Source organism: Schistocerca serialis, chromosome 1 (assembly GCF_023864345.2).
Source record: "Schistocerca serialis cubense isolate TAMUIC-IGC-003099 chromosome 1, iqSchSeri2.2, whole genome shotgun sequence".
NCBI classification, from domain to species: Eukaryota; Metazoa; Arthropoda; class Insecta; order Orthoptera; family Acrididae; genus Schistocerca; species Schistocerca serialis.
In genome coordinates, this window is record NC_064638.1 from 1057070285 (window position 1) to 1057087767 (window position 17483).

The 17483-nt window shown below is 39.8% G+C and overlaps 1 protein-coding gene across 2 annotated transcripts in view; it reads left to right on the forward strand.

Annotated features, from left to right (window-relative positions):
- The window catches only part of LOC126458917 (calcitonin gene-related peptide type 1 receptor-like), a 260388-nt gene that overhangs the window by 195917 nt on the left and 46988 nt on the right, over positions 1–17483 (forward strand). For both annotated transcript variants that reach the window (XM_050095825.1, XM_050095826.1), the window contains one exon: positions 12299–12476. In XM_050095825.1, the coding sequence (XP_049951782.1) occupies positions 12299–12476 (178 nt within the window). The remainder of the gene's footprint in view (positions 1–12298; positions 12477–17483) is intronic.

Consider the following 17483-nt stretch of genomic DNA (forward strand, 5'->3'; position numbering starts at 1 on the left):
CACTAAGTGCCATGCATTTTACAGTAACTTGCAAAATATGGATGTTGACGTAGAAGTGCGTGCTCTCTAGTCTTGGTGACTAGAGCTTTCTTCCTTCAAAATGCTTGAAATGCAACACTAGTTACACAAATGTTTTCACACGTTATTAACAGGTACTACAAACAGTACATTTTAGCAGAAGTGAACGAAAATTTCGGTGGTCTCCATTAAATGCGAGGGTACGATAAAAGAATGGTAACAAAAATAATGCAGAATGCGAACAATGTACTTACAGTGCATTGACACTGAAGAGCCAAAGAAACTGGTATAACTGCTTAATATCGTGTAGGGCCCCGCGAGCACGAAGTGCCTTAGCACGACGTGGCATGGACTCGACTAATGACTGAAGTAGTGCTGGAGGGAACTGACACAATGAATCCTGCAGGGCTGTCCATAAATCCGTAAGATTACGAGGGGTTGGAGATCTCTTGTGAACAGCACGTTGCAAAGCATCCCAGATATGCTCAATAATATTCATATCTGGGGAATTTGGTGCCCAGCAGAAGTGTTTAAACTCAGAATAGTGTTCCTCCAGCCACTCTGTAGCAATTCTGGACGTTTGGGGTATCACATTGTCCTGCTGGAATTGCCCAAATACGTTGAATGCACAATGGACATGAATGGATGCAGGTGATCGGACGGATGCTTACGTGTGTGATAGCTGACAGGGTCGCATCTAGACGTATCAGGTGTCCACATCACTCCAACTGCACACGCCCCACACCATTACAGATCCCCCACCAGCTTGAACAGTCCTCTGATGACATGCAGGGTCCATGGATTCATGAGGTGGTCTCCATACCCGCACAGATCCATCCGCTCGATTAAATTTCAAACGTCCGTAGCTCGTAGTCTCGTGGTCGCGTTGCCGCTTCCTGAGCACGGGGTCCCGGGTTCGATTCCCGGCGGGATTAGGGACTTTTCACCTGCCTCGAGATGACTGGGAGTTTTATGTTGTCTTCACCATTTTATCATCATTCATGCAAGTGGCGAGATTGGACTGATCAAAGGTTGGGAATTTGTACAGGCGCATATAACCGCGCTGTTGAGCGCCCCACAATCCAGTCATCATCATCATCATCAATTTGAAATGAGACTCGTCCGACCAGGAAACATGTTTCCAGTCATCAACAGTCCAACGTCGATGTTGACGGGCCCAGGCGAGGCGTAAAGCTTTGTGTCGTGCATTCATCAAGGGTACACGAGTGAGTCTTCGGCTCAGAAATCCCATACCGATGACGTTCCGTTGAATGTTTCGCACGCTAACACTTCTTGATGGCCCAGCACTGAAATCTGCAGCAATTTGCGGAATGATAGCGCTTCTGTCACGTTGAACGATTCTCTTCAGTCGTCGTAGGCCTTGTTCTTGGAGTATCTTTTTCCGGCCGCATCGACGTCAGAGTTTTTATGTTTTACAGGATCCTGATATTCACGGTACACTCGTGAAATGGTCGTACGAGAAAATCCCCACTCCATCGCTACCTCGGAGATGCTGTGTAGCAGTAGTAACCGATCTAACAACTGCGCCAGACACTTGTCTTTTAAACGCGTTGCCGACTGCAGCGCCGTATTCTGCGTGTTTACGTATCTGTGTATTTGAACGCACATGGCTACACCAGTTTCTTTGGCTTTCAGTGTAAACCGAGCTGTTCATACACGGATTGTGAAGCAGTAACGAATAGACGAGTCCGCAGAATACCATGTGACTAAAGCGGTTTCTATCTCACACCAAATAGAAACAAGTATGGAATCATTTTCCCATCCAATATTACGAATGAGAGCAAAAATTATGCACAATGCGAGCAACATATTTACGTTGCAATTCAAACAGTGCAATATGCACAAGGAGATCGCAATCAGGAGATAATTTCTACTTGATAACAGCCACACTGTCGAAATTGCAATACTGGGTTTTACAAAATTTTACCTGCGACATCCACCCATAAAGTATAAATGAAAAATATTATCATCCAGTATACATATTTCGAAATGCAATAATATGGATTTTCGAGCCATGTTTCTCTCCAAAGTCGACTGCCAAGCATCTTGGAGCGCTGCTGTCGTTCTATGTTTCCACGTCGTAACACGAGCCTTGCACTTTACGATATTTTGGTGTTATGTGCTGAGCAAGCTCGTGAAGGTCAAGCGCAGACCATCGGGCTGATTCGGATTCATTCGAGCATCATCACTCATGCGTGAAGCGAGCGAATGGTATACTGTTTGACTGACTGGACTGTTTGTTTGTTGCGAACTGCGCTCGCTTTCTCTTATTATTTGAGGTTACTATTGAAAATAATTTGGCCAATGACGTAATGTTAACGGCTGTTGTCACGTCACCTTTTGGTGCACATATAAAGAAAATTGGTTGTGGAGACGCACTGATGGGTAGCTTAGCCCGATGTGTAGTTCAGGTTGGAAGTTGACAATTTAGAGCTGAATTGGCGAAGCCAACGAATGTGATAGACTGCTCTGTAGCGCAGCCCGATTGAAAAAATGGCCAATAAAATCGCATTATATTCGCTACATTGTTTACGGCGTTTGTAGAATGTTTGCTATATCACTGCTCGAAGTCGCTGCTCGTATCGAACACTCCTCTATATCCGCAAGTTAAATTTAAAAAATATCATCGGTATAAAAAAGATCGCCTGTTTGAGGATATTTTGATATAAATAGTGACAATATTAAGTTTGCCGTTTACTTTTGTGCAGAGATCAAGTTCCTCGAGGCGGAGAAGGAAAAAATGATGCATGTACCAAAGCCTTAATTTTTCAGTCTTTCTTTCTTTCTTTTTATGAACTGTTATATTATTCTGACTACAGTGTGCTGTGATGATTAATATCGTCAAGTAGGTACCTATTTGTCGAATATTAGGTTTAATTAAACTTTTATGGCATGCGCGAATGTTTCCGTGAAACATAAAAGACCTACATCTACATATACGTGATTACTCTGCTATTCACAATAAACTGCCCGGCAGAGGATTCAGTGAACCACCTTCAAGCTGTCTCTCTAGCGTTCCATTCTCGAAAGGCGCGCGGAAAAAACGAGCACTTCAATTTTTCTGTGCAAGCCCTGACTTCCGTTATTTTATCGTGATGATCATTGCTCCCTATGTAGGTGGGTGCCAACAGAATGTTTCCGCAATTTGGGGAGAAAACTGGTGGTTGAAGTTTCATGAGAAGATACCGTCGCAACGAAAAACGCCTTCGTTTTAATGATTGCCACTCCAATTCACGTATCATGTCTGTGGCACTACCTCCCATATTTCGCCATAATACAAAAGGAGCCGGCCTTCGCTGGACTCTTTCAATGTCATCCGTCAGTCCCATCAGTTGCGGATCCCACACTGCACAGCAATATTCCAGAATAGGGCGGACAAGCGTGGTGTAAGCAGTCTCATTAGTAGACCTGTTGCACCTTCTAAGTGTTCTGCCAATGAATCGCAGTCTTTGGTTTGATATTCCCACAGCATTAGCTATGTGGTCATTCCAATTTAGGTTATTTGTAACTGTAATTTCTAAGTATTTAGTTGAATTTACAGCCTTCATATATGTGTGACTTATTGTGTAATCGATATTTAGTTTATTTCATTTAGTACTCATGTGAATAACTTCACGCTTTTCTTTATTCATGGTCAACTGCCACTTTTCGCACCACACAGATATCTCATCTAAATCATTTTGCAACTCGTTTTGGTCATCTGATGACTTTACAAGACGGTAAATGACATCTGCTAACAAATTAAGACGGCTACTAAGATTGTCTCCTATGTCGTTAATATAGATCAGGAAACAATAGAGGGCCTACATTACTTCCTTGGGGAACGCCGGATGTTACTTCTGTTTTACTCGATGACTTTACGTCTGTTACTACGAACTGTGACATTTCTGACAGGAAATCACGAATCCAGTCGCACAACTGAAGCCATACTCCATAGGCACGCAGTGTGGTTAGAAGACGCTTGTGAGGAACGATGTAGAAAGCTTTCTCGACATCTAAAATTATGGAATCAATTAACATCCCCTGCCGATAGCACTCATTACTTCATGAGTATAAAGAGCTAATTGTGTTTCACAAGAACGATGTTTTCTGAATCCGTGCTGACTGTGTGTCAATAAATGTTTTTTTTTCGAGGTAATTCATAATGTTCGAACACTGCATATGTTCCAAAACCCTACATCAAATCGACGTTAATGTTATGAGTCCGTAATTCAGCGTATTACTCATATTTCCGTTTTTGGGTATTGGTGTGACTTCATCAATTTTTCAGGCTTTAGGTACGGAACTTTCTGTGAGAGAGCCTTTGTGTATAATTGCTAAATATGGAGCTATTGTATCATCATACTCTGAATGGAACCTGACTGATATACATTCTGGACCGGAGGCCTCGCCTTTATTAAGTGATTTAAGCTGCTTTGCTACACCGAGGATATCTACTTCTATGTTTCTCATCATGGCAGTTGTTCTTGATTGGAATTCAGGAATATTTACTTAGTCTTCTTTGGTGAAGGAGTCCCGGAAAACCGTGTTTAATAACTCTGCTTTAATGGCTTTGTCATCAGTGACCCCACCGTTGTTATCACGCAGTGAAGGTATTAATTGCGTCCTGCCACTGGTGTGCTTTATGTATGACCGGAATCTCTTTGGGTTTTCTGCTAGAGTCCGAGACAGAATTTTGTTGTGGAAATTATTAAAAGTATCTCGCATTGCAGTACGTGCCATATTTCGAACTCCTGCAAAACTTTGCCAATCTTGGGGATTTTGCGTTCTTTTAAATTTGGCATGCTTTTTTCGTAGCTTCTGCAACAGCGATCAGACCCGATTCGTGTTCCATGATGGATCAGTACCATCACTTATTAATTTATGTGTTATATATCTCTCAACAGCTGTCGATACTGCTAGAGCTCCAGATATCCAGATGACTCGGGAACGGACCCGATCGGGATAATTCAATATCTGGATAATTTGTAAATCATGAAAATAGGTTATTTCTTTAATCGAAAGCTAAATTCTGGTATACATATTACTGTAATATTAATTTAATGACTGGAAAACAATGCTCTTTGGATTTTGTATAGTACTATACTTACATACATTGTCCGTTTTGAAAACATCGATCAAAGTCACTTATTTTGCTGTCTTCAATCGTTTTGGTGCAGCCAAATCTCGCATCTGCTTGAAGGTGAGGATCTGTAAATTGTCATACCCAGGCTATCGCCCTATCCATGTTAGCGCAGTGTTAAGACAGTCCCATCTTCATTTTCAAGGACAGCCACAAAGTTTAAAACTGAGGACTTGTTTTTTATATCTGAAATTGTTGACGTTCCAATGCTAAACATCTCAGCTAACTGCTTTCCTCTCACACCTTTGTCTAATTGTCCAAGGACTTTTATTTCGTCTGCAAACGGTACGACAACGTGTTTCCTTTCAGAAGACATATGCCACACAGCAGATTAAAACACACGCACAAAACAAAAGACATGAAAGGCGGAACGTTTAGAGACAAATCAGTGTACACAAAGTCACGACACAGACTGATGTAGTCTGCACAGGCGCACACAATGTTGGGTACAACAAACATAACGATGCGCGTAGTGGATATGCAACGATGCTCATACCGTATACATTGTTCACTGGAAAATTTTGTGTTTTAAAACATTCGCTGCGGATTGATTTTAGAACGATAAAGAGACGAACAGTGCACCATATGCGGTAATAGCTATCGAACAAAACCAAAAATTTTGGTCATACAGTACGAATGTCTTTTTCCTCAGCGAGATCCGGATAATTAGTGATCCAGATAATCTGAGTTCAGATAATGGGAATTCTACTACAACGAAGTCTTTTTTTGTGTCTAACAAATACTTCAGTTTTCAAAAATCGTTTGAAAACGAAACACTCAGATAAATTAGTAGCAATCTATAAATTTACAATCGCTAACGTGCCTGCATCATTGCAGCCATCCCCAGTACAACTTCGTCTTCAACATCGACAGAAAGACAACTGACTACGTCAGAATCGTTTGAAAGGAAACTATTTTTGATGTAAACGATGCTAAAGCCAAAAAAAATTTACATTTTTATAGCAGAAATTGTTGAATTTGACAATGAGCAACTGTTTATCATAGGAAGGACAAGATCAACAAGACTTCTAGAACAAGTTATACCACGCTGTAAAATGTCAAGCCACGCATACATTTCCTAAAAATTTGCTCCTGACATCTAAAACACAGTTTATGAAAAAATCGAAAGAAACATTTCCGGTGCTCTCGCTGTTTCTGTAACTTCTACGATATTAACTTGTTAAACAATGACAGCTTCCTGGTTTTCACAGCTCATTGATCGTCTCCAGAATTCCAGCTGGAACACGGAGTTCTTGCTATGTTGCCTTTTCTAGGTTCTCACGCTGGAGGAATTGTAGCGAGTGAGCTTAATAAATCGCACATTGCTGGTATATTGACCAAAGCAAAATACATCTACTCGTTCTTGAAAGTGGCGCTAACATTGTGAAAAATATTCGAGTGGCTGAGTATGATTCTGCTAGATGTGCCATCTACACTCCTGGAAATGGAAAAAAGAACACATTGACACCGGTGTGTCAGACCCACCATACTTGCTCCGGACACTGCGAGAGGGCTGTACAAGCAATGATCACACGCACGGCACAGCGGACACACCAGGAACCGCGGTGTTGGCCGTCGAATGGCGCTAGCTGCGCAGCATTTGTGCACCGCCGCCGTCAGTGTCAGCCAGTTTGCCATGGCATACGGAGCTCCATCGCAGTCTTTAACACTGGTAGCATGCCGCGACAGCGTGGACGTAAACCGTATGTGCAGTTGACGGACTTTGAGCGAGGGCGTATAGTGGGCATGCGGGAGGCCGGGTGGACGTACCGCCGAATTGCTCAACACGTGGGGCGTGAGGTCTCCACAGTACATCGATGTTGTCGCCAGTGGTCGGCGGAAGGTGCACGTGCCCGTCGACCTGGGACCGGACCGCAGCGACGCACGGATGCACGCCAAGACCGTAGGATCCTACGCAGTGCCGTAGGGGACCGCACCGCCACTTCCCAGCAAATTAGGGACACTGTTGCTCCTGGGGTATCGGCGAGGACCATTCGCAACCGTCTCCATGAAGCTGGGCTACGGTCTGGCACACCGTTAGGCCGTCTTCCGCTCACGCCCCAACACCGTGCAGCCCGCCTCCAGTGGTGTCGCGACAGGCGTGAATGGAGGGACGAATGGAGACGTGTCGTCTTCAGCGATGAGAGTCGCTTCTGCCTTGGTGCCAATGATGGTCGTATGCGTGTTTGGCGCCGTGCAGGTGAGCGCCACAATCAGGACTGCATACGACCGAGGCACACAGGGCCAACACCCGGCATCATGGTGTGGGGAGCGATCTCCTACACTGGCCGTACACCACTGGTGATCGTCGAGGGGACACTGAATAGTGCACGGTACATCCAAACCGTCATCGAACCCATCGTTCTACCATTCCTATACCGGCAAGGGAACTTGCTGTTCCAACAGGATAATGCACGTCCGCATGTATCCCGTGCCACCCAACGTGCTCTAGAAGGTGTAAGTCAACTACCCTGGCCAGCAAGATCTCCGGATCTCTCCCCCATTGAGCATGTTTGGGACTGGATGAAGCGTCGTCTCACGCGGTCTGCACGTCCAGCACGAACGCTGGTCCAACTGAGGCGCCAGGTGGAAATGGCATGGCAAGCCGTTCCACAGGACTACATCCAGCATCTCTACGATCGTCTCCATGGGAGAATAGCAGCCTGCATTGCTGCAAAAGGTGGATATACACTGTACTAGTGCCGACATTGTGCATGCTGTTGCCTGTGTCTATGTGCCTGTGGTTCTGTCAGTGTGATCATGTGATGTATCTGACCCCAGGAATGTGTCAATAAAGTTTCCCCTTCCTGGGACAATGAATTCACGGTGTTCTTATTTCAATTTCCAGGAGTGTATTTGTTTCGGAGGGCTCTAACTGAGTCATTGGAAGTCTGGCCTGAAGTACCAGGAATGATTACTTTTGGTAGACGTCAGGTAACTCATTTAAATTCAATTTCTTTATCAATCCGTTAACAACTTACATTATATGGATGTAACCAATTGATAGCCAGGGCCGTATTTGATCAAAATACGTTTACTAATTTGACATCTCACCAGTGGTGCAATACATAAAGCTTTTGAAGCCTTTGAAGAAATAACCAAAATGGGTTCTGGTTTCTGCTGTACCGTATATCAAAAGTAATACCACATAACCACTGACTTACCGCACAAGAAAGTCTCTTTGAAAGCTGAGTCAGAAAGTCGTTTCAGCTTCTTAAATGAAGACTCAGCTTAGTTGTTTGCAACTTTTCGAGACGCAGTATTCAAGCCAAAGTCTTTTGCGTCGACAAAAGATGCGGCTAGAATTTTTCGAAGAACCTCATACCAGTTGTCTTTCATCTGTTTGTAGTTAGATGAAACTGAAAGAGGTGGACAGAAGGTCCTATTGGAATTTTGCAACGAGTCTTCTGCCAGTAGCCTATCATTTCTAATACCTGCTAAAAGACGTAGAGGAGACGAGACTGAATGAAGGCAAGCGAACTCGCTTTGTTACCTGTTAATGCAGAGAAACTGGTGTCCATTCACTATAATTTGCCCTCTAGTTCAGTGCAAGTACTTTTTTTGCTAAAACAAGTAATGAATGGTGTTTGATTTGAAGATATTGTGGTTTTATTTGTCTTTAACGTATATTACATGTGAATTAAACAAAGTCCATTGTATGACATTTTTAATAATTGATTAGAATCTGCTGTCCTCGGATATAGACCTACCATCCAGTAAGCCTATAACAAAACAGGGACGCTTTTAAATAACCTTAATTAATTAATCCAAAATCATCACAAAGGGATAGAACAAGGGATAAGACGTTTATATATAAAAGTACTTTGAAGTCAGTTTGTAGTATTATGTGTGATGTATGGAAATAACTAACTCTTGTTGCAGTAAATATTAAAAATGAACTATTGGTAGAAGTGGGTACCTTAACGAATTGGCATTGGTGGTTACATTTGAAATTGTCAACCTGAAAGGAACAACAGTGACCTACATTTGTAAGCCAGAAGAGGTTGTTTAAACATTGATGTGATAAAAACTATTACTCTTCGTTTAAGTGATGTAACAAGAATAAATTAAGTGACTTACCTTACATCAGGTGGAAGAAAATTAGAAAAGTTTTTACTAAAACTAACGGAACAACTTTACTCTATCAAACTCACTGTCAACAATTATGGTGCATATTAGAACTATTTTGATCACTTCAAAATAGGCAGCAGCACCATTTCAGGCCAAAAAGTATGCAGTGGTCACTTCACGCCACCTTCCCCTTCCCAAATAGTAAATTTAGGCCAGACATTCAGGATACCGGATAGATGGTGGATAACCGTTTCATCTCTAGTACGTTGTTTTTAATACCTGTTTGCAATATCAGATAATCGTAGGAAGACGATTTGTGAAGATGAACATCCAGGAGGCTTAAGAGGCCTAACATGTTCGTTCACGCGTCTGTCGCATATGCAGATTGGTCATGTCCAGCAATAGAGTTCTGAACTTCCTTTTATTTCACACAAACAGGGCTTGTTCGAGAACATTTTTCCACACAATCGATGAATCATTTGGCTCCCCACCTCTCCCCTCCTGCTTCCCTCCTGCCACCATTCCCCCACACACGTTCACCCATGTCAGTTTACACTAATAATTGTGATACGCACTACTTACAAATCTTGCCCTTGGGCACCCCAATTGCGATAAGTCCTTTCAGCTGAGGCAACTCTGACACCTCTCCCAGCTTGGCTTCCCATGTGGTGGCCTGTGTCACTTGGGTCTCGCCCCGGCCCTGCTGTCACAATCAGTTTTATAAGACAGTAAAACTTATTTCGCTCTATATTGGCCTCTTCACGTATCATTGGTCATGGGCGGCACTGGGTGAACAATATGCTCATTACATGTATGTAAAGAACGTCTGGTTCACCATGAAAGCTGCCTGCGACCAAAGGTACATATTTAAAGACAGACAATGCAGACTAGAACTGGCTATGACTGTGCCAAGTCATAAAATGTGATCGTGTCAGAAATAAAAGGACTACAATCAGTCATGGAATTTCTTCGACAAACTGTAGTTTTTTCAAAAAAATGGAGTCCGATGGCACTCCCTCCAGAACTAGGTGTGATGCTTTACATCACGCTCATCTGATCGATCATTGACTGTGCTTGCTGTGGTTTGGGCAAAACAGCGGTGACTCACATTGGCCACCTACAATAGCTCCAGAACTGTGCTCTGTGGCTGATATTACATCTGCCTTGTGACTACCCTTCGGCTGACGTCATTTGGATCTCTAATATACCTACCATCAGAAAGAGGTTCGACCAGGCTGCTCAGCTCTTCTATGAGAAGACTGCCCAATCAACCACTGGAATAAGAGTTGTCCAGGATACAAGATTTAAGGTTATATTTAAAACTTGCTTTGCTTCCTGTCAGACATTTTACAATGTTGGGCAAATGTTTAAAATTTCTTGCTGCTTCATATTGGACTTACTTACCCAATGATAATTATAATAATATTTTATAGTTATACAATTATTAAGCTCTAATGTTGTTGGTATGCATATCACATATCACTATTCTTCTCAAATTATTATAGATTATTTATGATAAATTTCATTAGCGAATATATATATATATATAAAAATAGAGGGAAACATTCCACGTGGGAAAGATATATCTAAAAACAAAGATGATGTGACTTACCAAACGAAAGCGCTGGCACATCGATAGACAAACAAACACAAACATACACACAAAATTCTAGCTTTCGCAACCAACAGTTGCTTCGTCAGGAAACAGGGAAGGAGAGGGAAAGACAAAAGGACGTGGGTTTTGAAAACCCACATCCTTTAGTCTTTCCCTCTCCTTCCCTCTCTCCTGACGAAGCAACCGTCGGTTGTGAAAGCTAGAATTTTGTGTGTATGTTTGTGTGTCTATCGACGTGCCAGTGTTTTTGTTTGGTAAGTCACATCATCTTTGTTTTATATATATATATATATATATATATATATATATATATATATATATATATATATATATATATATATGCTGGTGTAGTTAAAATGCCTAACTCCTTGAAGAGATGTCTAGATGTCTACATGATACCACAAATGAACACCACACCACCAGACCTGGTGTACCAATAAGTTGAATACAATGTGCTTTCATGGGTGGACCCTTCCTCTGCACCTGGTCATCCACGTGGGTATGACCCATCTGTAATATTGAAGGAATGGCACAATGGCCTTACAATAACATTGGTGAAAATGTGTTAATGCAAACAAAAAGATCTGTTGCAACTAAAATTAAATTGAATTAACAGGTGCTATCCTAAAAAAAATCTTTACTTTAGATTTTCTACAGCAAAATTAACTAGTATACAATATAATACGATTTTTGCATTTTAAATAGAGTACCATAAACCAAACATGGGAACATGTGAATGTTATAACTGCCTTTGGACATTTGTAGCAAATGAGTGTGTTTCAGTATATTCACTATTTAAATTGTGAACTCTTCTTGAGTATTCAGATGATGGTGTCACCCAGATTGTGTGGTATTATATAAAGCTGCCTTGTTACCATTCTCAGGTGTTCTTTGTGACTGATTATCCACTGCCAGATGCCATCTCTGTATCCTTTTCCTCCTCTTGTCAGTCAAAGACCATCAGCAGCTGGGCAGGCTTTGCTGGAGGGATGGTGTGGCAAGTTCATAGAATATGGACTGTGGTCTTCAGGCTTGGGACCTAGCTCAAAACACAATGGCAGACAGTGAGAAGACCTGTTCATCTCAAGGGAACTAAAGAGCTATGACAAAACAGCATAGACATGTCTTCTCCACAGTGTTGAATATCGAACCCTATGGTGGCAGCACAGGGGCTGAAGACCACAGAACATGTGCTAACTCTGCATTCCCCTAGTAGAGCCACACTCAGCAATTGTCAGCCCATGATCAACTGAAGGAGGGAGGGGATATGAAGATGGGATGCAGCAGAAGGCGATCAGCAATCAGAACCATCCGAGAATGACAACAAATCAGCTTGTCAAAATATCACACCATTTGTACAATTTAACCTGGCTGAATACCTAAGAAACGTTCAGAATTATCGCCTACTAGGAAAATATAAAATCACACAATCTATATTTTATTTCCCATAGGAGACAACGGTAATGGAAGGGAATGGAGTTGGGTGTCGCTTATTAGCAGTGAGTGAAAAACTTTCTGGCAATGCAGTATTTGCTTGCATGTTGCTGGAGAGTATCTTTTTACATCGACTCATAGCTGCTGCAATGAAAGGGGTTCCCAGAATGAGGTACTACTTCATTGGAGCAGCAGGTATGTTTACCAAAATGTATCTTTAATCTTACATACAAACCAATTATTAGCTAAGTTGCTTTCATAGCCTGGAAGTCAGACTGATAATATAACACAAGTTTTGAGGCCTGAAGAGACTGATCATTATAAATTGTTGCTATAATAAATATGTTGAATAGCAAGGCTGCCAGTTGTCAGATAGCAACCATATTATTTCAAGTACTTTATTTCCAGTTAGGTGATGTTTTTTGAGCATTTCATGTGTGGCAATGTTGTGTTGTCATAGTAAATAAATTGCTGTTAATGTAGCAAATCAGTTATGATCTGCTGAAACATACTATTTTCTGTTTACTTGTGCTCAGTTTACCTACTATACTTTACACGTGGCAAAGGCCTCATTGGCCATATACCTGTGCTATGAACCTTCACATTTCCTTCAGTTGAGTACACTGTTTGTCCATTTAGTGTTGATGTTCATCCAAGCTGTGTCTGACCAGATGTTGTCTCACCCTCTAATTCTGAGTTCCATCTATCATCCTGCAGAATGCTATTCTAGGTAGTCTATTCTCTGTCATTCTTGCTGTATGGCCAGCCAGTTCTTCTTTAGTGCTTCAGTGATGTTATGGTGTTTGTACAGCTGTCATGGTTCTTCATTTATTTCTTGTGCTCCATTTCGTGTTATTTTCATCACATACAGTCTCAGAATTCTCCTTCATATTTTTCTTTGAGATTCTGACAGTTTTTCTTCATATTCTTTTCTAAATATTAATGCTTCACATCCTTATAATGTTACCAGTATAATAGTTGATTCATACAATTGGTTTTTAAAGCTAGTACTACGCATTCTTTTTCCTGCTATACTGATAATACTGAAACATTTTGTGTTTGCTGTTGCTAGACAGCCATCTATTTCTATATCCTTTCTGTTGTTGTTACTAAAAGACTTCTGAAGTACTTTAAATGGCCAACTGTCTTAAAAATGAATCCATCTATAGCCAAAGGTTGATGTTCATCCAAGGTGTGTCTGACCAGATGATCATTTCAGATTTTCTTACTTACAACCAGATATACTTTTTTTCTTCATTAATGCATAATTGTGGTTCATAAATGATTTTATAACAATTTTGCATCTTTCTTGTGCTCAACAGTCCTGCAATACTTTAGAACGAACAACATTTGCTATACGGACTGTTATTAAATGTAGGGTTGTTCCACGAGTAATGGAATGACACTTAGTGACTGTTTTTGCACTTTAAGCATAGAAAACACCAAGAATCATGATAAAAGACAAAAAGATTAATATTGTACTTTCTGCATAAGCAAAGGAACATAATTTATTTAATCTAGTAGGTTAAGTTTCATAGATATATTGAGACTTACATAAGAAGAACTTTCTGGCAATGGAATGACATAATTTACACGTGCATATTGTTCTCATTTATAATGCAACAATAATTCAGCTCACCCATTTCCTATAAAAATTCACAAAAATTATATTGTGAAGAGAAAAAATGGGAAACAAAATGGCATAGAAGATAAATGCAATAAACTAATATTTTACTAACATAAAAAAGAATCGCTGGTAATGAAATGACACTTTCACTTGAAAATTGCCAGTTTTATTCTGCATTACTGATGGGTAGGGAAAATGGTATGTATTTCCCTGCTCTATAGTAGGTGCAGCTAGTTTCTGTACAATTTGGTCTTTTTCTACCCAGAAATTATCTTCCTTTGAGAGAAATATAAATATCTTTCCATTTGCATCATTCTTACTAAGAAATGAAATTTTGTAACCATATTCAACATAAATCACCTGCCTCACAAAAAATCTTGATCTGTTTCTTGCAGCATAGAAAACCAGAGCAAAATCTCCTTGATGCAAGGCCATATGATTGATCAGGTCCTGTGAATTTTCTTTGGCTGAAGATCGCTTTTTGAAATTGTGCACAAACCTCTGGGGAGATAGTGAGTAATGCTGGTACTCAGTGATATACGGAGCAATAGGTGTAACAGCATGGATGGTTTTGGTCTGCTCTATTGTAACTACTCCCATCCACATTTGATTTAATTTCTCCTTATTCTCTGCAGTTTGCAAGGCAGAGGTATAAAAAATGTTTATGCCACGGCATCTTTCACGGGCAATTTTTGCAAAGTTTTTAGCACCAGATAGTATGTGTTTCCCAGCTTTGCAGATATTCCAGACTGCATGCTTTACAGTTCCACCAACCCCCTTCCACAACACCTTTGCTGTGTGATTTGGCAAAGAAGTCTCATGAAATATTTATTCCATAGCATTCTCTGAAAAAGGTCAAGTTGGCAAACAGGAAACGCTGCTTAAATTGACTGGCTGCACCATCACTCTTGAATGTGACAGATTCTACCTTTGGGTTCATGGATATAATGTGTTCTACAATCTTACATAGGAAAGCATGCACTGAATATTTATTGTGATCAAGTTCATCAACAACAACAGCACAAGAATATCCATCATTTTGTGAGTCCCAAACTTATGCAGTAAACAAAGTGATTTGTGTTTAGACCAATGGGCACTCTGGCCTTTATTCTGCATTTGAACAGTATAATTTTCTGTGAAATCTACTTACACTAAGATGTTCTTCTTCTTTGCAGAATTCTTTTTTTTTTTCAAAAATGTTTGATTGTTGTCTTTTAATAAATGTATGTTGTAAGATTGGGGTAGCATGTTTGAAAGAGCTTCAAGACTCTGACCAACAGTACCATGAATATATTCCAGAGTGATTTGCTGGTTCACTGTTTGCCATTGGGTCCATTTGATCAGCTTCTTCATTAAGTTCTCATCCAAAGAATACTTATCTTTCAAATATACATTTGCAAACTTTTCACATTTTGACATCATGCAAACTTCATTCTCTTGATTGCAGACTGTTTTGATAATGAAGACAGAAAATGTGGTTTTCACCTGTGGAACAAACTTGTTTATAACTTTCAAAAGTTGTTTACATTCTTGTGGTAGTGGCAGAGACACAAATTGTGCGGTGTATCCTGTAAGGTGCCCACAAACTTTGGTCTCAATGCACAGAACTTGGACAATTTTATTCGCATGTCAGGGAATTCCTCTTGACATGTAGCATGTGCTTCTTTCAAGGTCATGATCATGTACCTCTTCTGGACTTCGGTTTTTCCACCTTCCTTATCCTTCATTATCACATAATCTTTCATTCAAGGAGTTTGTCATGAAATGGCATCTTGAACATAAAAAGTAGCAACTGCTTCTTCTGTGCCTAGGTTTAGGCACTGAATCTGATTTTTCACCTGTTGTTCATTTACTGAAACTCCATGAACAGCAGCTAATTCCAAGACAACTTTCTTGGACTACTAGATAAACAAGTTTCCACATATTTAATTGCTTTCCTTAATGTAGCTGGGAATTTGTATGGGCTATTGGTGTAGATGACACAAGTATCACCACCATTGCCTTCACTGCTGCCTCTAACTTTATTTCTGAATCTTCTGTGATTATGTTTCTCTTTGCTTGAGCAGCAGTTAAATTTTGTCCTTTCTCTTAATCTCATCACTTAACCCTTTTTCTGTGAGTCATTTCTGGTATTCTCTCATTTTCTCAGCTGATGTGAGAGGCATGATAACAACTTTAAGAATGAAATATCTTGTTTGAGAATTATTGTAGAAACAGTGTAATTGCTAGAAATAAGCCAATATCTATTTTAAATAAAAAATTCTATTCAGTATAGTAATCTAACAACATAATACATCAAAATGTATCTATTATTTTGGAATAATACATAGTGACCTTCAGAGATAATCAACATTCTGTTGCAGTACATAGAAAGTCAAATTTGTTTTTCTATAGGCAATAGTGAGTTTTCCTAATAATTTGGCATTGCCATTGCTTTACAAAGAAAGCATAGGTTATGGAAGAAGAAATACTGTTTATCAAAGTAATTAACTCCATTCTACATTTAGTAATCAGCCATTTAGTCATTTCATTGTAATCTTTGCTAAAGAAGCTTATTAGCTCATCTTTCAGCAGTTATTCTTCAGATTCACTGAGTATAAGCTTCTTCTCTCTGAAAAGTAAATTCTTGGTTTGTAGGACTTCCCCACTTAACCTCCAATTTTTACTAACAGTATGGCCAACACACAAAATTGCAGTATAGCCAACATATAAATGTATTTGACTTGAAACACCTTAAGGAATGTCAGTCAAATTCAGTTATAAAATTCCATTACTCCATTTATGTCATTCCATTACTGCATGTGTGTCATTTCATTACCATTACAAAATATTGTTTATAATGAAAATTTTTTTCTCTGCTGTGAGACATTTATGTATCTCATAAATCTGTATTTGCAAGCCTATTTTCAGGAATGTATAAAAATGCATTGACTGTGAAAAACAAATTTCAGCCTTTTTTTGGTAACAGAATGACAGGAGATAACAATAAAAAATAAATCAGCCTAGGGACTGTAATAATTAAATAAAATCAATATAAGCTATTGAAATGGGCTGACTTAAGATAATTGTAAAGTTTTTCAGATATCTTCTGTTAATAAATTACTTTAGACTACATCATTGTAGTACTTTTGAAAAATAATTTCATAGAGGGTCTAGAAGCTGACACACTATAAATCCATTTGTTCAGTTCCAGCACTTCTTAAGATGAAAATGAACCTCCAAATTAAAAAAAAATTGTGTTTCAGGTAACAGAACTTATAATCACATTTGTAATAAGAATATTTTTAATTTTAAGGTTTCTTGTCCATGTTCTCCTGGAACAGCCCTGTATTCATCCACCATGATCAAAATTTCAGGCTATTATGCCATTCTCAAGTGAAAGCTCACTATGAAATGTGCCAATGCATATCATCAAACTATGTTACATATTCCTAGTGGATGCACAGTGAAAAATATGAGTGCTGACAATGTGGATTATTACATAAGTCCTACATTCTTTTACATAAATGACAATGGCACCTGTCGTATTATGCACATGGAATATGTAAACATAGTACATTTGAGAAGTGTCCTCT